This window comes from Parasteatoda tepidariorum, chromosome 5 (genome assembly GCF_982258835.1).
Source record: "Parasteatoda tepidariorum strain Cologne lab strain chromosome 5, Ptep-v5.0, whole genome shotgun sequence".
NCBI lineage: Eukaryota > Metazoa > Arthropoda > Arachnida > Araneae > Theridiidae > Parasteatoda > Parasteatoda tepidariorum.
Window position 1 is genome coordinate 89,055,247 of NC_141759.1, and position 23,796 is coordinate 89,079,042.

The window sequence follows — 23,796 nt, forward strand, 5'->3', positions numbered from 1 at the left end:
GGGAGTGTAGCAAAATCTTTCAACAAAAAATAAGCATCTTTTAAATACTTTTAAAGCACTGAAAAAATATTTTCAAGCACTATATACATTAACAAAATGCAAAATAATTTTAAAAGACTTTAGATGAGCATGAGAAAATAACTAGTTTCTGACAAAGAACTCTCTTCTTGATTATATAAGCCGTCATAAAATGATCGAGAGATTTTTTGGTTCGATAGCAGAGGGTGGAAAATGAAGTCTGAAATTGAGAATATCTTGCAAAATGCAACAGAGTTGCATATGAGAAAGCAATAATCTCACCGAAACCTGCTCAGTAGATGCACATACTGACTCGCAAGTATTTCATCAAACATGTAAAATGATTGGTGCTTTCATACGTTATGGACCAACAGTATACCAAAACGAACTGTGAAAACTTTGAATAGAATAATATGAAAAGCACGCTTTTGCATAATATGTGGTAAAAATCGACATGGTAACAAGAAAAAAGCTTATTTTTGAAAAGGGAAAATTAAGTACTTTTTAAAAACACCTAATGAAAAAGCACCTTTAAGGGGTTTTAAACAACGAAAATCAAAAATAAGCACCTTTAAGCACTTTTTAAAAAAGCTACGAACCATGAGTATTTATTATCATATGGAGAATTGAGTGAATGAAGGTTCTAAGAAACAGCAAAATCTATAAATCTACTACAGTCATTTAAAGCACATGCTTGTTAGCGTTTTTACTCTTTACATTTTAATCAGTACAGAAATACAAACAGAGTTTGTCGAGTTCAATAAGCTAGTGCAAAAACACTACTACTGGGGATCTCTTTACCCAAAAAGTAGATACAAAGCCTTACTAACGAACCTGGTACTGTCACCATTTTTAAGCCCTTAGTGTCAGTGAAGGACAGCTCCAGAGCTCTGTTAGCAGGGTCGGGACTGGGGGTCTAGGGCTGATGTGTAACTTGGGGCTATAATTATTCAAAATTAGCTAAAACTTCCTATATTCAAAAATAGTGAAAATTTGCATGAAATTTAGTCCTAGTTAAGTTGTTTTGTAAAAATTAAAATATGATTCAATTACATTTGAAATTAAAATGCAATTAAGTGTCTATGCCAGCAAAAATATCCTGTATGAATTATGTATGTTAAGAAGTAAGAACTATTAAATAACTAGGATATTTTTAAGTGTTAGCATTTCTGAACGATAGATGTGAGAAATCACAAGTTCCAGAAACGATCTAAACAAGTCTTATTAAAATTATAAGAATTGCCTTTCATACGGAACCATTAAAACAAGACGATACACTAGCAGAAACGAAAGATGCAGGAATCATGGATTGAGGTTCACTTGTACTTATATTAAAATGTAAATTCAAATGTAAACATTTCTCCATTTAATAAATATCGTTTCAAAACTTCAAACACAAAATTTTTGGATTGCTTTTATATTTAGCATTAAAAAAAATTTCAATTAAAATTATATTTTTAACAGTTTCAGATATATTTTAATGTTTTTGTCGTAGGCCATTAAGGCAAGGGGTGTGATTGTTCTTGTTTTCCAGTGGCGCCATCTATGGCCAAGAATTCGACTTCTACATCCATAAGTCACATCCATTTGTAGGACGGACATAAATACATCCATTCATTCATCCACAGACTGTAATTTTGACCTGAACCAGAAAACAATCAATCTCTAATTCAATACCCCCAGAGGTATAATTTGTTATGGGAACATGGTGGACTTTGTGACCCAACATATTTAAGGTGCACCAGACACCCATTACTACACAGGGAGTCTTTAACCGTCTGAATTCGAACTCCAGTTCTCAAAAACTTGAGTCCGGCGCCCTGCGAACCAGGCTATTCAGGTCCCAGATATATCTTAATTTTACATGAAATTAAACCGATTGTGAAAAATATTAATAAAGAGAGAAATATTTTTTAATTGTAAACTATGTGAAATATAAATGCTTCAATACGCTAATTAAATGGTTAATATGCTAAGTAAATTGAGTAAAAGACAATTATACTTACTTATAGAACCTGTCCATCATTTTATCTATAATATTCTTTGGCCCAATTCCATACAATTTGGTGACTTCTTCTCTCTCAGGATTATACGTATAAAGAGCTCTAAATTGGCAACCAGCATCACGGAAAAGAATCAGGAAATGCTTGCTTTCTGAACGGTTTATTTCCTGTAATGGACGAAAGAAAACAAATTATATAAAGCATCCTGAGTAGCACAGAGATATTGTTACTTACATGATCAAAATTGATCGACAATGTGAGCACTGAAGGTATTGTATGGCATCCATTGGTTATAAGATTTCAAAATAAATTATCCCATTATTATTCTTATTTAATTTAATTCATAAAAAGTTAATTTAGAGATAAAATTCAGGAAGAAAGTTTAAAAGACCAAAATAATTTATAATTGCTGGAAAGTCCAAAGGATAAAAATTTAATATATTTTTTGAATTATTTGTAAATAATGATGAATATTTAGTTCACAATATTTCTGTATTTTCCTGAAAGAGCTAGATCCATTCGTGAAGTAAAATTTTAAACAGATGTTGAGTTGCATATTATTTAAGTCGCTATTGTTGGAAAAAAAGAAATTAAGCCTAAAACAATGTAGAATTTACTTCAAAATTTAGAAAATATTTATTATTTTTTAGTACTGTTTGTAAAAACTATGTAACTTTTATTATCTGCTGAGATAATCACGTATACATTTAATAATTTGAATGGAAAAAATAAAACTTATGGTTAATCAAAATACCATATGTAAATTGAAACAGTTGAGATAAAAAAAAATAGTAGTAGTTTAATTTAGATGTATGTAATTAAAGCAGATAAAGTTTTTAGATTTTAGTGTATTTGTAAAGTTTTAACTTTCTTTCTAAGTGTTGGAATACCTGTTTATTAAATCACTTGCTTTATCGAAACAAATATCCTCAGAACAAATGTGGTTTTAAAAAGGAACAAGCACTGTATAAATTAGATTATGCGGTATTCAAAAATTGCAATTTTACATTGTTATACAAAAGATACAACGGGGTTCGTGATTCTTTTTATTTTATTTAAATCAGATTTTCTTTTTATTCAAATACACTGTAAGAACTTTGATTTATGACTAAAAAAACTTTATAAATTAATATTAAAACTATATTATAAGAATATTTTAGAAGCTCTAACTACCTAAAACAATTTTTCATTATAATGCATAGTAACCATTTCATTTTGAAACAAATGCATGATTGAAATCAAAGACTAGATGAAATAGAGAATTTAAAGACTACTTTAACTATTAAAACAAAGTTTCAATTACAAAACCATAATTTTAACTTAAAATTGTGATTTCCTTTTCTTTCTCTTGATTTTTAAAATGACAAAATAAATGTAATAGATTGCGTTTATAAATGCAGTCATTCATTAAAAAATAAATAAATATTTAATCTATATATTTTTATATCAAAATATTCATTTTTAATCCTATATCAAAATAGATAAGCTAAGCTAAAAAAAAATTTTTTAAAAATCTATGTACTAATTGAAAAAATTTTTTCACAAAATTTCTTTATAGAAAATCTGATAATGTCAAAGATACTGTAAACATATTATGAGAAAAAAATACTTAAATGTTTACTTTAATCTGTACTTTCAATCTCAAGAATCAAAAGCTTTAAAAAAAAAAGTAATTAATTTCGAATGTGTTGGAATTTAACACATACAAAGAAAGAAAGTAATTTCGTTAGCCAAAATTAATTAATTTCAAATTGCAATTTATTTCAAATAAATTTTAAAACTAAGAAAAGAAATAATAAAAGTATAAATAATTTAAATCACTGTTGTCTAACTTTTTAAATCAATATATTTATTAAAAAAAATCAGTTGATTTAAATCAATAAACTTTGTAAAATAATATTGAAAAATTACAATTTGAGAAGGTTAATATTTAATACTATAAAAAATAGAATGGAATAAAGAAACAGAAGATTTAACATGAAATAGAAACAATCAGCAGATAATAGACAAATTACCTCCAGCACTTTTTTCTTAGTATCAGAATTCACAGCTCCTGCTAATACAGTGTTAATAGCGTTCATGATTATTCCCCTGTTGGACTTAGCAGTCGGCTTCACAAACAGCTTGGGCCCAGTATAATCTCCTGCAGCTGCTGAAGAACCATTAGATGCAGTATCTGACGCTCCATCACTGGATGGTCCACTGCCCTCCGGTACTTGCAGATTTGGATTCCTGTTTTGTAAAAATCCAGCATTTGGGCTTCTAGATCTGTCTGTACTCCCACTGTTTAAGGAATCCAAGTCAAAGTCATGCATGTCTCGACCTATCATATACATATTAAAAGTGTATTGGTTAAAAAATTTCTATGACATAAAAAATGTCCTTTAGATAAAAATAAGTGTTTCTTGTACAGGGTGCGTAGCCAAATTATTCAACAAAAAATAAGCACTTTTAAGCACTCAAAAGATATTTTTAAGCTTTTTAAAAAATATTATAATTGGGCAGGGTACGAAAGTTTTTGACAATTGATGGTTTGATCTTGCTTTAACCATCATGTCAAAAAAAAAAAAAAAAAATTCGCATTGTTTTAGACAATTGTTGAAAATCATGAAATTTTTAATCATATAAAATGAATGGCGTTTTCATAAGCTACGGACTGACAATACGACGAAATAGTTTGGGGTTGAATGAATTGTGAAAACGTTGAATAGAACAATGTGAACTACGTCTTTTTTTCATAGTTCGCAGCTAAAATCAACCTGGTAAAGGAAAAATCTCATTTTGAAAAAAGGGAAAATGAAGTACTTTTTAAAAACACCCAATGAAAAAAAGCACCTTTAAGGGCTTTTAAAAAACGAAAATAAGCACCTTTCGGCACTTTTTAAAAACGCTACGCACTGTTGTATAGTTTTGGCTGAAAATAACAAATTTGCGATTATTTTTTGTACACTGTGCCCCATTTTCTCAAAACTCCGAATTACCGTTTCTCAAAACAACATGCAATAACAATTTACAGACAAAGAAAAGGTGCTGTCATTGACAGTGAATCCATCGCTAACTGGACGACCATTTTGGTGAGAAAAAAAGTATCAAGACTCTAGATATACTAACTCTTAGTTTACAGTTGGTACAACAAATATACCAAAATGACAGGTATAATGACAAAAAATATACCTCCTAAAATGGTATTTGATGCAAAGTATATTTAATAACAGGGTATGTATAAAAATTTTTTTTTTTTGTAGATTATTATAACGTAAAATATGTTTACCAGGGAATATCTGAGAAATTCTTTTATTTGCAGTATTATCCCCAGAGAGTAAAGCAGCCAAATCACTATTCATTGGAACATATGCAGATTTAGGTCTTTGCTTAACTTCTCTCCTAAAAATACAATAACGAGAATAAGAATTTTTTGTTAGTCTGCTGATTTTTGATAAGCAAATTAGGGTTAGATCTGTATTATTTTTCAAAGCAAGCAACAATAAAAAAAACTTTATGAAGTGCAGTGTCATTGCAAATGCAATCTAAAATGAATAAAAAATATTAACAGGTGAATAGAAAAACAATGCAAATCTAGTGAGTCAATAAATGACAGATTTATTACAAAAAAATTGATTCAGATTGTGCCTTTAGATTCAACTCAGTATTCAGTCACTGTACTCATGCTAAGAAAAAGACGACAATTCTTATTATTGACTAAACTCCTAACTATACTAGGTGTTCTAAAACATATCAACGATTTGCAAAATCAATTTTAAAAATATGAAAAAAAGATAGAAGATGTAAAGTTTGCTCTGTTCTGCATAGGAAAACTTAATATTTATTATCACAAAGTTTCAAAAAAGTTTGTCAACAGATGAAGCCACTAACTGGACTAATTATGAAACAATGTTTTCTCCTGCAACTGAAAATATTTGCATGCAATTGTGTCCTCCTACTGCATTGTATCTGCAAATGGTGGTTATTTTAAAAATAGTTGACAAAATTTGAAAAAATAAATTTTGAAAAAAATAAACTTGGTTTTCTAAGTAGAACAGGACAGACTGTACATTTATATCAGGGCTTGCAGTTCAAAAATTGTGTGACATGTCCAGGATGTGTAAAAAATCTCATCGGGGAAAATTGAAGTATTTCATCATAATCTGCCGATGAAAGAGTATTCAGAACAAAGAATTGAATTAAAACATCACAGCAATGCAGATTGCCCACAGAGACAAGCAATGATTTAAAACTAATTAGACGTTGATCTATCACTGATCTCTCAGCTACAATTGAACATTGGCTGTTTTGCAGGAAAGAAAGTAAACAAGTTACATATTACTTGCCAGGCATACTTAATAATTCTTATAATTATACTTCTGTGATAATAACAACTATCTGCATTTACGCCATCACTGTTAATTTGTGTTTAATACTTTTTTGTCACTAAAACCTCACACTTCTTTGTTAATACTCCAACAGTAGATCATTGAAGTTAAGCTTTATGGACAGCCAGCAGACAGTGAGGCCGCTTCACTTGCAGGCCGTCAACCATCCCCAGGGCCGGATTAACCTTTAGGCACACTAGGCACGTGCCTAGGGCCAACGAAAAACTTGGGAGAAAAAAATTTGTTGACAAAAATAATTTAGCTTTAAAAACAACAAGTGTATTTTGCACAAAATTATGAAGATACAAATAAAAATATAATATTTTTCGGTAATAAATTATTTTGCAGAATCTAATATGTTACTTTTTTGCGATTTTTGGATTCAACGAAATATTGTATTATGCTGCCGAATTCCAAACTACGCAAAATGTCGTACTCAATAGACATAAGTGCGAGCGATGCCAAACTATCTTGATCCATTGTTGAACGCAAATAATTTTTTATCAATTTTAATCTGGAGAAAGATCTTTCTCCTTCTGCATTTGATCCAAGAATCGACAAATATATTCTTAATGAATGCAATGTGATTTTCTATTAGTAAACACTTAACCTACCTTGCAAATTTATTTATAAATAATTTCAAAAGATTTACTTTCGACAATATTAATTTCCTTCACTTAGTTATCATAGTAGTATCATGAAAACTATGAAGCTATTTGTAGTATAAATATTTCTTGTAATTAATCTCACTATCAATTTCACTGTTTTCTTTGCTGGTTTATTATCGATATCAACTGCAATATCGGCAGTATGTCGGTATTGCAGATAAAGTTCGATAAACAAATTTGTAAATTAAAATCCATATTAATAAAAATGTAAAAAAAAATATGCAAGAAAATTTTAGCATATATTTTGAAAAGAGGGGAGGAGTGGGGGAAGGAGGGGAGGGCCCAAAAACGGCTATGCCTAGGGCCTACGAAAGGTATAATCCGGCTCTGACCATCCCTATCTGCAGGGGATCAAAATTATGATGGCATTTCTTCAGATTCCTCAGGGATGTTTCACAGTACCTTACGTACTAACACGCCTGGTAAGGCAGGTAAATATTTTGAGTTTTTACGAAAGCCCTGATATTTATCTCCTTCCACTTTTCCTTAATTGATTTTTCAAAGCATTACTTTGGGTCACCTGGCATCTAACAAACAGTGTTGCATCTAACTTTGCTCAATTCCATGTTGTTAAAAAAGAACACACCTCATGCATTACATAGAGTGGACTGGAATCCTACCTTTTTTGTTTAAGAGAACTTAAATGATCCCTAATATCGGCAGCAGGTTTTGTAAAGTTTGAGCTAAGACGGTAATCTCTCTTCATAATAGGATAACTGTTAAGTTAGAACAAATGTAAAACTACATCTTTAAAACATTTTAAGTTAAAGTTCTTACTATAAATTTCATAACTATAAAAAGCAATGAAAAAATATTAAACCACTTAAAAATATTAAAATGAAAGCTTATGATATCAATTAAAAAATAAATAAAACATTTCATATTTACAAATTGAAAAATAAAATAACAAAAAAAAATTGTTTTAAGTTATTTTTAAAATAAATTAAAAAATAATCTAAAATAGAAGAAAAAGACAAAAACAAAATATATATATATATATATCTGCTATTTTCTATAGATTAGTTTTCATTATCAGGGAAAATTATTTTCTTAAACAAATAATCATTTCAAGAAATACCTACTACAAATTATAATTTACATAAATGTCAATTAAAATGTAATAAAAATTTTCTTATAAATATAGATCTCTAATACTAAATTTTTAAAATAAAAATTATGTTAACCAATCTGAAAATTGACATGGATGTTTTCAGTTATAAAAAATTTTCATACTTTCCAGTGTATAGGTCAATTTGGTTTCTGACATAAATATAAAACAAATTTTAGCTTAGAAAATAACTTTTTACAGACTTCAATTTTTGTTATTATTTTTTAACGTGATACATCTGATTGCTGAGCTTAAGCAGATGGCTTTCTGTCTTGTTAATCGCTTTAATCTGTAACTAAAGCAAATATCAAGTTATTAGGAACAAGCAATCATCAGGAGCTTGATAATTATTCTTTTTTTATAACTGGCAGGACTTATTTAACCATTAAAATTCTTTTAAACACTTTATTTTTTGATGCATAACTCTATAAAATCCTGCAGACCTTAATTAGGAACATAAAATGGCAATGCCTGCTACAACAAGTGCTAATACTTATTTTCAGTATACGCAAAAATTTAAATGGTATACACAAATAGAGGGTACTTAAAAAGCTTGATGTAACGAAGAATACTTATCTGAAAAAAATATAGTAAAATATAGAACAAAACAATAAAAATATGATTTATATAACAAATTGAATTTAAACAGTTATTGCAATAATAAACTATTAAAATAATAATTTATTATTCACAAACTTTTTTTGACAAGATTTTAAATAAAACTTCAAACATATCAGCATGCTTTTTCATTTCGATAAATGCCACATACCACTAAAATAGCAATTAGTAAAAAAGAAACTGACAACCACTGTTAATCAAATATACAACAGAAATATAATAACATAATATTAAAATTGTGTTATATAGTTTTAAAAATAAAAGCCATACCAGTCCTAAGACATCCAAACCATAATAAATATTAACCATTCAATGAAAACAAGAAATTAGTTATTTATATTTAGGAAAAATATTAGAATTTTATTAATAGTTATTGTGACATTAATAATGCTTATGATATTAATACCTCAGGTGTTTTCAAATTTATTAATCTAGAGTGACATTTAATCTATATGTAAAATCGTGAAGTTTTTTTTATACATATTACTTAACTAAAAATTGTATCAACTGCATAAAGTTTTTAAAGATACTATGCAAAAAATGCTAAATCAATTATTATCACATTTTACATCTTACTAGCAAATCTAAGTCAAAGTTGTTCAAAACCAAGAAGTTTAGTTACAAATAAGTCTAATATTTAAATAAAATAAATATTTAAAATGATCTTCAAGAGTTTTGTAGAATTAGAAACATAACCAAAATTAAAAACATTATTAAGGAAATTTTTTCTGGCATACACTTATATTTAAAACATGACTTTTTGAAAAATTCATGTTGAATTAATTTCATGTCTAACTTCTTAGAAATCAATAATATTCATAAGTAAAAATAATTAATGTGCAGATTTTCATTTGAGTGTTTTTAATATTAAAGGAGACTAGTAAATTTTCATATCATCCATTATTCTCAACAACTATCAGCCAAGTTTATAAAACACATGCACAAAAAAAAAGTTGATTTACGCAATGCTTAAGTTCCACACTTGGTGTTAAGTATGCGTCCTTTATAAAAGAATGTGTAATTTATATAAAACCTAGCACAAACATAAAAATAACCCCATTATGAGTTCTATTGATAATATGCTGAAAAATATTTAAGATTTTTAGAATTTTCTTCCTATTCAATACGAATGAGTTTTCAATGATTCAGGTTCAGTTTATCAATCTTTTATATTAAAATTAAAGCCTTCACAGCTTTAAGTTAAAATATGACTTTTTAAAACAACTAGGCAGGATTCAGTGCATTATTTTTAACAAAAAAGTACACAAATAGTACTCAAACTTTTTATAAGCTTTGTAGAATAGTTTTCCCATTAGTGTCATTTTTTGTAAAATATATATACAGTACAGAACCCGTTATCCGGAAATCAGAAAACCGGAAAACCAAAAAACTGGAACGAAATTCGATAAATTTTCCCACCATTTTTTTTTAAAAAAAAATTTGTTTTCTCATAAGATTTTAGGATTTTTCGTTCTTTTTTGAAAGATGTTTACCTTACCATCATTTCGGAAATAATCATTAGTGTATTACTCCATCGTTTTTTCTTCTTTTTAAGATTATTTCCAAAAAAAAAACATTTTTTTTCAGTTGAGTTTAACATTAAAAAAACGGCTTTTTGTAGCAATTCAGAAAACCGGAAAAATCAGTTAACCGGAATAGCGATGGTCCCGATCATTCCGGATAATCGGTTCCCTACTGTATATAAATATATATATACATATAAAACAATATACTTTTGCTTATTTTGCTAAAGTAAGTTTCTGTTTAAGAAAAAAATTTTTTGAAAATATCACATCCAGCATTGTATCAAGAAGTCAAACAAAAGGAAAGGATATTCATATTGATTGATATAGAAAAATTTCAACTAAAAAAATATTCCTATTATTAATGCAATATGCACCATTCCTCTTTCTTAGTAAGCATGTTAGATTGAGTGTTCAGTATCTTAGAGTAAAACTTGCTTTCTAGTAAAATTATTAGTTTTTCCTACAAATTTAAAAATTTCTATACGCTGTTGTGTTGTGTATTAATAATTCTTAAATGCCCCACCTAAAATTTAAAATTTCTTAACAAATAAGAACATATCTTAACAAATAAGAACAAATAATAACGCTAAAAAAACTCTTAAACGTAGTTTAAACTTCGATCTGCAGTTTCCCAAATTGAATCTCAAAGACAAACCATTTTTATTTTGTTAAATTGGGGAGAAAGAATTTTAGATTATCTATATAAAAAAAACATTCAGAATGTTTTGTTGTTAATTTTGGAATAAAAATTATCAGGATCAAACGAAGTATCTAAATAGGCGGAATCAGGGGTTATGTGTTAAATATACCTTGTTCTGGGTTTTGCAAACTTCCCAACATCTTTTGAAAGAGAATTGCCTTCTTTTTCAAGTTCTTCTCTCAATTTTCTTTGCCTGTATTGTTCCAGGATTGCTTCTCTGCGCCTCTTTTCTTCATCCCTCTTTCTCTCGTGATACTCTTGTTTGCGCCTTTAATTTCAAAGAAAATTTAATTCTTTGAACTCAATAAATGTAAATCGAATTCTTTAAAATCTCAAAAAAATGTTACATGGGTAACAATCTAAAGGGGCCTATTTAGATTGTAGGGGTCTATTTAAAAACATATATGTTACCAAGAAACACTGAAATCTGGAGAATGTAGACTTTCACCGGTGAATGTCAACAATCACATAGTGATTTGTCCTATCCTATTTGACATTAATTTACTTATTCGATATTTTAATATTAATTCATTATTTTAATATAAAATAAGGATATATCGGGTTGAGTAAAAAGTTTTCCGCCAAGGGGAGATACCTCCGTGCCAGCAGCAGCCATTCCCGTGGTAGTTAACCTTTTCTGAAATGGGCTTTTGCATTTTAAAGCTGAAAGTTGGAACTAACAACTGTGTAATTTGTTTGTCAAAACTTTATAATCTTGTGCACCAGAAAAGTGTTTGAAATGGAGCTATCACGTAAGCAGATCAGAACGATTATGTACTATGAGTTCCGAAATAAACTCAGTGTAACTGAATGCCACAAGAAAATGTGTGAAAGTTTAGGTTTCAATACTGTTTCTTATGATACAGTAAAAGTTTGGTTTCGAAAGTTTAATAGTGGAAATTTCAACATTGAAGATGAACCACGTTCTGGCCGCCCTATTGAGATTGATTGTGACCAATTAAAGCAAATTTTTGATCAAGACAGAAATGTTTCAACACGAACCATTGCGTTAGAGCTTGACGTTTGCCAAAAAACAATAGTAAATGTCCTCAAACGTATAAATTTAACATTTAAGTTTAACCGCTGGTTGCCTCACGAATTGACTGCTGAAGACAAGAGCAAAAGAAAAGCGGCCTGTTTGGTTCTGCTCAGAGATCAAAGGAAAGAGAACATTCTGGATAGAATTATGACCTGTGATGAAAAATGGGTATACTACAACAATACTAGCCGTAAAGGAGGGTGGTCAGCACCCGGGGAATCAGCAGGTTCGGTTGCAAGACGAACGCTAACTAACAAGAAGGTCCTTCTCTGTATCTGGTGGGATTGTCGTGGAATTATCTACAAGGAGTACCTGAAAAGCGGGCAGGCTATCAACAGTACAATATACAGCAATATGCTAGTCAAAGTTAGCGATGCCATTCGCGGAAAACGAAAAAACGAGTTCAGAAGGAAGGTGGTTCTCTTTCATCAAGATAACGCCCGGCCACATGTCAGTGCAATGACCGGTTGAACCCTCTACACACTGGAGTGGGATTTGATGCAACATCCACCATACAGTCCAGACATGGCACCTTCAGATTACTATCTGTTTTCACATTTGCAGCTGCATCTTGATGGCACAATCTTCCGTTCAAATGACGAGGTCATAAATGAGGTTGATCGCTTTCTGGACTCGCGCACCTCCCAGTTCTTCGCAGTAGGGATTGAAAAGTTGCCAAAACGTTGGCAGACTATTGTTGATTTAAATGGAGATTACTATCCTCATTAACTTTGCTGATTTTCTATCTATTTATCATTTTACAGGATTGTTTTTTTTTGGAGGGAAAACTTTTTACCCAACCTGATATTAAGAAAAACAACAGTGTTGGAAATATCGGGCAATGGAATTTGTTCTTAAAAAAACATCAATGTAGGAAATACAGGGCAAGAGTATACTAAACGAAGATTTTTAATCTTAACATGAGAGTCGAGAATATAAGTTATTATACCTACACAACCTATTTCCCAAATCAGCGGTTACCAAACAGTGTTCTAAATGGGTTCAGACAGTTAGGACAATTTTAAAACAGTTTTTTAAAACCTGTAATTATATTTAAATCCAATCAATAAACCATTATTTACTTAATAATTTAATTGCCTTTATGATATTATTTAAAATAAAATGTTAATAAAAAAATAGCCCATTTTTTGTTTAAAAAAAATTTTTTTTTAAAAAAACAATACATTGAATAAAACATGAAAAAGACATGCATTTATAAAATATTGCATTAGTACTTCCCATCGCGCTTTACAATCTAAAGTAAAATAATTAGATTGTAGGGAAAGAGTTATGTTTCCCTACTAGCCATTTTCAATGTTTATAGTTAGTTGTTTTAAGTTTTCATTTAGACGAAAACCATAATTCGACTTATTTCATTCATTTTCAGCTTATGTTTATACACCAAAAACAAATTCATAAAAATATTAAATACAGGACTGAGACTTCAACTGTCTGATATAAAACCTAATTTAAGGTTATTGATGATAAAACGATGAAAAAATGTTGCTGTTATTAAATATTTTAAAAATAAAGTAGTCTGACAGGTTAATACAATTTTCTTAATATACTTCAGTTATAAAGTCGGGTTTCTGCTGAAAGAATGTTGAATAAGAAGAATGTAGTTGAATTCCAGAGCTTTAAAAAATTGAGAACCGTTGCCCTCAATGATTTTTTTCATAATTTTTCCCATTTGAATATTAAAATATCGAATGAATATTAAAATATCAGTGAACAAATTAATATCAAAACAGATCTAGCATATATCTGAGACATTTACCAAAGCAACTTTAATGTTTTTGACATTTAAAAGTGAAAGTCGACAATTACCAAGTTCAGTCTTTCAGTTGTATATAAACATCATGTGACACTTCCAGTTTTAAAAGAAAATCTACAGTTTATGGAAAACAATTTATTTTTAGTAATTACTATTTAATAGAAAGATTTATTTATTTAGCTTTAACAGTGAAAGTTAAGAAGTAAAAAATATACGCCTAAAAATTACATATTTATAATGAAATGGAAAACAATGTAAAATAATTATAAAAATATATAGAATTAAAAAAAACTATCAAAATATGTATAAAAAAAAAACTTTTAATTATAAAACAGGAAGTGAATAAGACAAAAAAGGGTGAACTATCGAAAGATGGACAGGGAAATTTGTAAAAAAAAATTAATAATTCTATTCATTTATCTTTTTTTTTTCTTCAGATTTATAACTTACATGGATGGAATTCTGGAATATATTAAAACACAAAAATAACCTAACCACACTTTACCTTATAATTCCCTCCAAACATACCTGTTTTACGATCTTTAACAGATAAAAAAAAAAACTTCAGCAAAGAACTCAATTATGAAAAAAACTAACATAAATATTCATTGAAAACTTATTTTTCAAAAGTAAAATTATCTCTATAAAATAAATCTAAAGACTCCAGAATAAATCACAGGCATCATTCCTTTTAGCAGGAATTCTTTGAGAATTTTCTAACAATCTACAGATTTTTGTATAAATTAAATTCTAAATTTCTAATGAGATGCGAATATAATGATATCATAAATGCGAATTAAGTTATAAAGCAAATAAAAAATTTGTTAGATTAAATGTTAGTACAGACTACACCAATGTTAACCATAAGAATAAAATGAAACACATGCAAGAACATTTTTACGCTGAAACTAATAACATGCACAACATTACCGCTCTTCGTCTTTCATTCTTGCATATTCTTTCTCCTTTTCAGCCCTCTTTCGTTCATATTCAGCTTTTCTCTGAATAGAAAGGTTCATTATCAATTCCTTCTTTCGAGCCATTTCTGTTTCAGTTTCCTGAATAATTGATAAATAATTTGGTAAGTTTCTATTGTTGTAATTTTTGAAGGTACTTATTGTTAATTAAAGCCATATCACACGTGCGGAAATTCGCCCAACACAACACACAACTTTCGTTCAACACAACAGTATGCAAAACTTTTAGCGCAACTTGGAAGTAAAATCATCGTGTGATATGCCAAACGAAGTTGAAGCAACTTTTTTCCTCCTCTTCGAAAAAGTTTGCCCAACATTTCGCACAACAACGCTTTTGACCAATCAGGTGAGAGCAGTTCACAACATTTCTTTCAAGAGAAAACAAGATGGCCAACTTGTAATGATCTTCGGTGTTGATGTCAGATATTTGTTATTTCTGGTGAATGTCAATACTTTATGTTTAATGCTTTTTTTGCACAAAATATGATTCAATTCTAAAGAACTTATTAAAATACTTTTGAGTAATAATGTTATTGCATAGCTTATTTTTCAAAACGGCGATAGATTTTCTACGCCAAATTCGCCAATCTGAAGGAATATAAACAGGCGATGAATTTTAAGAGTTTAAATAATTTTTATTAGCTTCTGTAATTAATATTATTAGTTTCTGTTATAAATTTTATATTAAATAATGTGTTATCACTAAAATTTCTGTAAACAGTGATTGTTTTTAATATGCTTTAATAGCATGGTTTTTCTGTGGAAGTTATATCATTTACGGAATTTTTATTATTGATTCCTCTTATTTGAAATATAGTTTGGAAATATATTTTAAGTTATAGTTAGGAAATAGTTTTTTTAATTTAAAATAAAGTTTGATTTGGGATCGATGTAAATAATACCTTTTATATGAATTCTAATTTGTACTTGAAAAAATTTGCATGTTAATATTCTCAATATTATTCTTGTATGTATCGATTTATTTATACTTAATAAATCTCAGATGCTTTTGGATATTAGATAGTAGGACCCTATTTTGAATATTAGCTAACGTTCTTCTAGCTAGCATCTTATTAAAATTGAATTAAATTTTTATTTAACCTGAAACTATTTTAATGTATACTTGATTTTCTTTTACTTTAAGATGGTTTGTTTAGATTTAATAACTAAAGAAAATTTTATTCTCATATTTGAATTGTTGTGAACAACGTTTCATTATTTTATCACTATCAGTAAGGTTTTTTGTATTACAGAAATATGGCAACTTCCAAAATAGATAAAAAAAAAAAGGTAAAGAATACTGATTTTCACCTATGAAGAATCGACTGTATGGGCGCTAAATTGCCGGGAGAGAAGGAAGGTATCGGAGCGTTTACGATAAACATTTTCATGAACTTTGGCAACCCTAGAACAACTTTTTCCGACTGAATGTTGGATGAAAAGTTTATCTTGCTGTTGCGTTGTGTGTTGTGTTGGGTGAATTTCTGCACGTGTGATATGGCTTTTAGTCTAACCATGCTTTAATGAACCAGAGATATAATGAACTTTTTTAGTTATTTTGTTCAAAATACTATTTAATTAATGTTATTTCATACACTTATAGTGGACAGTTAAGGAATGGGTAGTTTGTTTATACTGCCGTGCAATTAAAAAAATAAGGTCAGTGCTTCACGATTGATTATGAGATAAATGGTGTGACTACTTTTTTCCTTCCATTGCAAATGCTATGAACGCCAGGGGTGATTGTGAGTCCAACTCAAAAATCCGGAAAATTTCTTGAGTAAAATCATTAAAGACGCATAATGTCTTTATAAATGTAAATCATTGATATTTTCAAAACATTGAATTCCAAATAAATTATATACAGCATAATTTAAATGAATGATTATGTATAAGTTTATTTTTATCTCTCATTACATTTATTATTCTACCAGAAAAAATATTTACAAATGAAAGATGCCAAGTATAAATTCTAATTCTTCTTCTTGGGCACTACAGCCTACGACAGGCCAAGACCGTCCCAATAAGTTTTTGCCATCTTGGTCTATTCTGTGCCATGGCATAGTTGTAATATTTTTAAATAAAATATTCAAGAATTTTATACATAAATGCGATCGATGATTTCTTAAAACTTCTGGACCAAAGATTTCCAGAAACTTCCGGAGCGCAGTTAGGGAAAAATCCGGAAATCCGTATTTTTTCCGGAGCACAATCACCTCTGGAACGCTAAAGTAGAATTTAGAAAAACTAATAATTTTTTTTTTTTTTTAGCAATATGTAGCCATATAAAAATACCAAAAATCTAAAAATCTCAATTTTGAATTTTTTGTGGCTTGCATTGATTTTTCAATTGCAAGACAAAATAGTGGTCTCAAATTTCATCTTCTTAGTTATTTAAATAAAGATTAGAAAATTTTTAGTTGATGCAATAAATTCAAAAGAAAATAATTATGAATTTTTGATAAAAAAAAATGAATAAAACTTAAAATATTAATACATATTATTAGAGAATGTTTCAAATTAGTCATTTTGATATAGTGGACAATTGTTCATAGCCGACTTACTGGTGTATCCACAGACAATTCAACTTTAATAACTTTTTATGTAGAAGGGAAACTTTACCTATTTTCTCAATGTTTAAAATTAAAATATTGAACATTCAAAACTAAAACCTTTTCTGTCCACATCTGAACTTTTTTACAAACTAATATTTATAACTAAACTAATATTTATAACTGCTACTTTCCTTAAATTTATCCTATATTCCATGCCTTTATAAATCAATCATGGTAAACAATCTTGAAATAAAGATAGAGCATACCTAATTTTGAATATTATTAAGCTCTAAAAATACATAACTATTAACTATGCATTATTAGATCAAAAATATTTATTTTAAAAATTCATTACACAAATTAAAATTCATTAAAACAAATCAACAACATTAAATAATATTGAAATTAAATTTAGAGCAGAAATTATTTTTAATTACTTAAAAAATGTTCCCAAATAAGTTAGTTTTTAAAAAAAATTCCTATAAAGGATTGATTTTTCAGTAAATTATCAAACTAATAATTAGGCATTTTACAAGCTAAATGCCTAATAATTAGACTAAGCTTAATATTTTACAAACTAATTTAAAAACAGAATAACATTGAATTCAGTTGAAACAACATCTTGCAAAAAATTAAGAGGTAATATATTTTTGAAAAATGTAAGCAATGACTTACTGGATCTGGATGTACCAAATCTGCACCTATAACGAAACCTAAAGTACTAGTGTCGGCACTCCCTTGCGTTGGCACATTTTTTTGTGATGTAGATTTTGGCACAGTATTAACATTCATATTATTAGCAGCTTTTAAGTTCTTCAGGGATTTAGGCTTTGTTTTCTTTGTCTCACTTTCAATGGGTATATAAAAACCTTGCTTCTTGTCTTTGACCTTCTTCTCTGAATTGATATCAGAAGATTTAGAATCTGGCACTTGTGGTAGCATAACATGTATTTCAGTAGTCTTAGGTTTTGAAGAAGGTTTTTTATAATCCTCCCTAGATATTAAACCTATATTTTCAGAAGATGGCACACGTTCATTTACTTGGTTCTGAATACTCATAGGAGGGTGCCTCTGCCGGTTTTCAGGTTTTATGACTTTGGAATACAACTCCTCGGGAGCTTTGGGTAGAACGGAAGAAGGGGGTAAAGATTTAAAGTTATGAGATTCATACTCTGGTGCCACCCTTCGCAACAGGGAATGTCCGTCATGGTGGTGAGGTGGAGGTAGGAACTTGGCAGCATCTACAGGAGTTATTGGCTTACGAGATTGTGGCTCATTGTTAAACCTCCAATGATTGCTCATTGCAGGAGGCAATGATTCAAAGCTACTATCATTTGAAGGACTGTGCAAGAAGAAATGAGAACCCTCATCAATGCTGTCTTTCATCAGATTCTCAACTTGTTCTTGTTGCAAAGATATTCTAGAAATGTCTGCTTGGAGATCTGTGAGACTAGTAGTTAGATGTTCAATTGAGGTTTGCAGATCTACATTGACGCTGTCACAAATGCTATCTGCATTATAATCAGCAGAATCTAAAGTGTAATCAGGAAGAGAAATTTGTTCAGATATGTCGTTGTGATTCAGCCACTTTTTCTGTACATTATCCAAATCATCAGCAATTTCTTGCACAGACATACGCTTAATAAGAGTTGGTGCTTTGGTTTCTGGAATTGAAATCTCCCTAGCAAGGCAATCTGGTTCAGTTACCTCTTTGCCTGTGCCACTATCAGGTGTCCCAGCTTCAGAGGTAGGTGTTTTACTTACAGCTTGTAAAAATGCTGCCTTTCCGAGTTTTTGCCTCTGTTTTTTCCACAACATTTCCATTCGTTTCTTCTTTAGCTCGATTTTTCGCTTCTTTTCCTCTAATTTCATTTTAATGTCACACAGCTGAGCATTTAACATGTTATCACCAGGTTCAGTTGGTGTTTCGTGTCCGGAATCAGTAGGTGGAAAATGAGAGTGTGCAGCATATTGCTGCTGCCAGGTAGTGGTATTTGGCAAAGCAGCAAATGTAGTCCTTTTACCTTCAGTGTCAGTTCTACTACTTTTACTTTTAACACCACTGCTCTCCGATGCTTCTTTTTCATGTTGCATGTACACAATGTTAATTGAGTTACCACTGTTATCTTTTAATTTCGATAGCTGTGCAAAACTTGTTGTGGAAAAATTATTCTTAGCATCGAAGTCACTCAAGCAAATGCCTGAACTTTGCGAACTAGCTGATTCTGGAACACTACCATCAACATGCTGATTTGAAGTGCTCTTATCACTAGTTAGATTTCTCCACCTACTATTATCAGTAATATTTGTTGCTGAGATAGACCTCAAGGGACCATCAACTCCGGCAAGTTGGTTGTAATAATCTTCTAAACTTTTACGTCCTTTTTTAGGTTCTTGCACTCCGTTTAAGTTGGCTCCATCACTGCGATAACAGTGCAATCCCGTTTCACTACTTTTTCGAAAGCCATAGCCCAAATTTTCTCTGGGTGGTGAATTTTGCTTATAAAAATCAGTTCTAGGTAAATGGGTTGCATTTTTTGGTATATTGCCCTCATCGATGCTACCAATTGAGGGTTGAGATGCATGACTGCTTGCACTCTCTCCTTCAGCTGGAAGCCTTGTTAATTCAGGATTGATATGCCTGAAAATTTGAGAAAAAAATTAGCATAAGTTGAGAAATGAGATTTAATCAAGTATAAGTTTGAAAATCCAATAAAAAAAAAAGGCTACTGCAAGTTCAGGTAATTACAAATTAAACTCTTTTAAATCTCAAGCAGATTAAAAAAAAATGTAGAGAAAAAGGAAAAAGAATGACAAAATATTTTGCTTTTGATCTGTTTTGATGAAAAAGCCCATTCATAACTAACACTAAGTATTAATATTTTACCGAAACAAATAATTATTTAAAATCTGAAAAGAATAGATTGCCATTAATTAAATTTAATTTAATTATTGTATACTAAAATAGATCACTTATTTTAGTATACAAGATATTTTTAAAATCAATAAACTGCAATCTATAACAAATACTAATCAAGAAAATTCATGTTTGTCTAATAATAAATTTTAAAAAAATTCAGAAAGGCACATGTATTTACAAAGATATAAATAAAACAACAAACAATAAAAAAAAAAATCTTAATATAATGAGCACCAAAGTAGTTTAACAATGGAAAGCACAATTTTACCTTAAATTATTAGAAACTGATTCCGTTGAATTTACATGTGGTAAATTGGTTGTTTTCCAACCATTAACCATGCCTACAGAATTTGTTCTTTGTAACTGGTTTGGCCCCATTTCTTCTAAAATAAAATAAAAACCATTTAATATGATATCACAAATAAATTTTTGAAATAAATGCTTATAAAATTAAAAAAATTTGAATAAAAATTTGTAAACTACATAACTAATAATTTTTTGCTGTTTGCACATTTTGGACAGTATCTCAAATTTGATCAACAATTTGAAAAATTGAAAAAGAAAATTGGATAGAAATAGAAAAGTGTAGTCTGCTGTGTTCTACACAGGAAGTCAGAAAAATTTATTATGACTAATGGTTTAGATGTTAAGCGATAGCTTGATAAACTGAAAAGCAAATCAATAAAGTAAACTATAAATAAAGTAAACTTGAAAAATATTCACTATTTTCAAAATAGAATGCAATTACAATTATAAAATAAACAAATATAGTTTCAAAATTGCTAAAATGAATTTAAAGAGCAGTGCTTTATATCTTGAAATAACGTTATTTATCATTTACTAAAAACTGTATAACTAATAAGTTAAATTTTAAGAACTTAAATGTTTTTTTATTATTAAAAATAAAAAGGATTATATTTCTCAATTAATTCATAAAAAAGGTACATTGATAGTAGACTGACCATGCAACATTAAATTTTGCTAATGTAAAAGTTTTTTTTTATTAATACAATTAAAAAATTAAATAAACTTATTTCATTAGCATAAATGATAAATTATTAAATATTACACGGTATTTAAGACAAATTCAAAAAAATATCCTTCAAAAATTTTTTAGATTTTTTTATGCAATAGATTTTTTTTTCATGAAAGAGAATATTATTCAAATAAAAACTGTGACTCTAAATTTCAACAAAGAATATAGAAGACAGAAAAGAGAATAAAAAAAATTAATTTATACATAATAATCCATAAAATTGAAAAATATTTTTAAAAAACTGATAAATAAAATGTATAAAGAAATTTGAATTGTATTTGTATAATAGAAAATAATATTTAATATTTCTATGAAAAAATCTATATATAAATAAGTAAAATCTCAACATCATGAATTTTGAAAACACGAATTTTATGATGTCAAGAAAAAAATCTGAATACCCTATGTGTGTGTTCTGGAGAAAAATCTCCAATAATAGTTTTTGGTGACCTTTGATTTCACAAAAAAAATTTTATCACCAAAAAAAATTTTTTTTACTAATTTCTAAAGAATTTTAAATGCATTCTTCAATCTTGAATAATTTTATGAATCTTTTTTTGAAACCCTAATAAAAAAGATCATCAAAGAGTTTTAAAAGAAGCTGCCAAAATCCTCCATTTCTAAGTTGATGCAAGATGTCTGCATATATAAAGATACACGATTGAAATAGGAAATAGCTTGCTAATTTAATGAATACAAGAGAAACAATTATCTATAAGGAATTAGTTACTGTGGACAATGTTTCAGTACATGGAGATCAGGAGGAATCATAAATATTAAAATATGTGACAGCATCTGAAGACATACCAGTAAAGAAAGAAGACAAAATAGAAGAACAGTAGCAAAACGTAAAAGAGAAAATATTGACAATGTTTAAATTAACAGATACGGTTAGAATTTTAACTGCATCGTTAAAACAAATTAAATTTTGATATCCCGAGTTTCTTATTCACAAAATTTTTAGTTCAAACTAACTGTTTATAGAGATTTTGCATGGCTTTTATTTTAATTCAACCATAATGCTAACTTAGTTTTTTTTAAACCCTTACAAATATTGAACTTAGTGATAGAGTTAAAGGAATATGTAACATTTCGTAAAATCTCTCTACTAACACCAAATTCTACTTATAAATCTGCCATTTGCACCATTATAAAATTGAAATGCTATTTTGAAAATAAAATCACTTTAATTTAAACTAAAATTTATGTGTAACATTTCAAGAAAAAAAGCTAACATATAAAATACAATCGTTTTATTTGATTAAATCCTTTCACAATAGTTTCACTGATTATTTCAAGATACAAAACTTAAAATAATATAAACAGGAACTAAAACAAAACCTACCTGTAGGTATATTAGATTTCTTTAAAACTTTCTCACATAACCTTTCTTTGCTACCATAAGTTTTTGTGCGACTTCTACAATAAAACATTTTATTTAGAATACGCAACACAAAATTCATCCAATTATTTAATTAATAAAATTTTTCAAGTATAGAGTAAAAAAAATTTCAAAAATTAAGCATTTTGAGAATTACCATTCAAAATGGCATTTCAGTGAATTTAGGAATGAAAGCTTTAGAATTCCAAAAGGTGTATTTACAAAATGCATCATCCCATCTTAATAAAAGACCTGTCAGAAAAATTTAAAGCTGGTAATAACCTGTTTTAAACCAATAATTGAACATTTTTAGAAAATCATTAGGCATATCCTTCTACTGAACCATTCAGATAATAATAATATTCTGGTGAAATCACTTTTAACCCATTATTACTATGAATATTTATTTTCAAATTAAAACATATTCAAGCCAAACAACTTTTTCTTCTTCTAAAGTATAAAGCATTTTTAAAGCACATTCTGTATTGCTATTTTCCCATTTTTAAACACATGACAGATATAGGTTTTTTCCTAAGACATTTTTTGATGGGAGAAATTAGATTTGACTATAACTAATATACAAATACTTTTTCCCTCTAAAAATGAGATGAAGTACATATTCGGCAAACAGGCTCATTTAGCATAAAATTTAAGCATGTAAACCACAGCTGATTGTGTAAACTTTAGCCAAAAATTAACGATAGTTGTTTCTGCACATAGATTCAGTTACATTTGCTCACTCAAGAAGTAGAAATGAAATTGACTTCAATAGTAATATTAACTCAAAATAGATGAGTCGCATTATAAACTAATATACTTAAAACATATTAATAACACACAAAAATAATGTACTTAGCAGAGACAGAAGATTATTTTAGTACTAAAGCAAGTAACATTATTTTATAATCGTTGTTGAACAGACAACTGAATTTTCAGTTTACAATTACCAATGTTCAGCTCCATATTCTAGTAACTTTGATCCCAATCCAGAAGATAAGGGAACTCCTGGATCAAGTATTGGGAGAAATTTCCCTTCGCGGAGTACATTCTGATGGAACTAACCTGCATTTGCGTTACATGGAGAGGGAAATCATAAAAACCTC

General features: G+C 28.8%; 1 protein-coding gene across 5 annotated transcripts in view; it reads right to left on the minus strand.

Annotated features, from left to right (window-relative positions):
- LOC107451439 (calmodulin-regulated spectrin-associated protein 2) overlaps positions 1-23,796 on the minus strand; it is a 138,130-nt gene that overhangs the window by 3,866 nt on the left and 110,468 nt on the right. For 3 of the 5 annotated variants that reach the window (XM_016067522.4, XM_016067523.4, XM_087164468.1), the window contains 8 exons: positions 22,658-22,731; positions 20,545-20,659; positions 18,032-19,997; positions 14,755-14,882; positions 11,121-11,279; positions 5,293-5,405; positions 4,037-4,344; positions 2,025-2,188 (listed from right to left, as the gene is read on the minus strand). In XM_016067522.4, the coding sequence (XP_015923008.3) occupies positions 2,025-2,188; positions 4,037-4,344; positions 5,293-5,405; positions 11,121-11,279; positions 14,755-14,882; positions 18,032-19,997; positions 20,545-20,659; positions 22,658-22,731 (3,027 nt within the window). The remainder of the gene's footprint in view (positions 1-2,024; positions 2,189-4,036; positions 4,345-5,292; positions 5,406-11,120; positions 11,280-14,754; positions 14,883-18,031; positions 19,998-20,544; positions 20,660-22,657; positions 22,732-23,796) is intronic. The other 2 variants (XM_071185331.2, XM_087164469.1) reach the window with 1 other exon arrangement.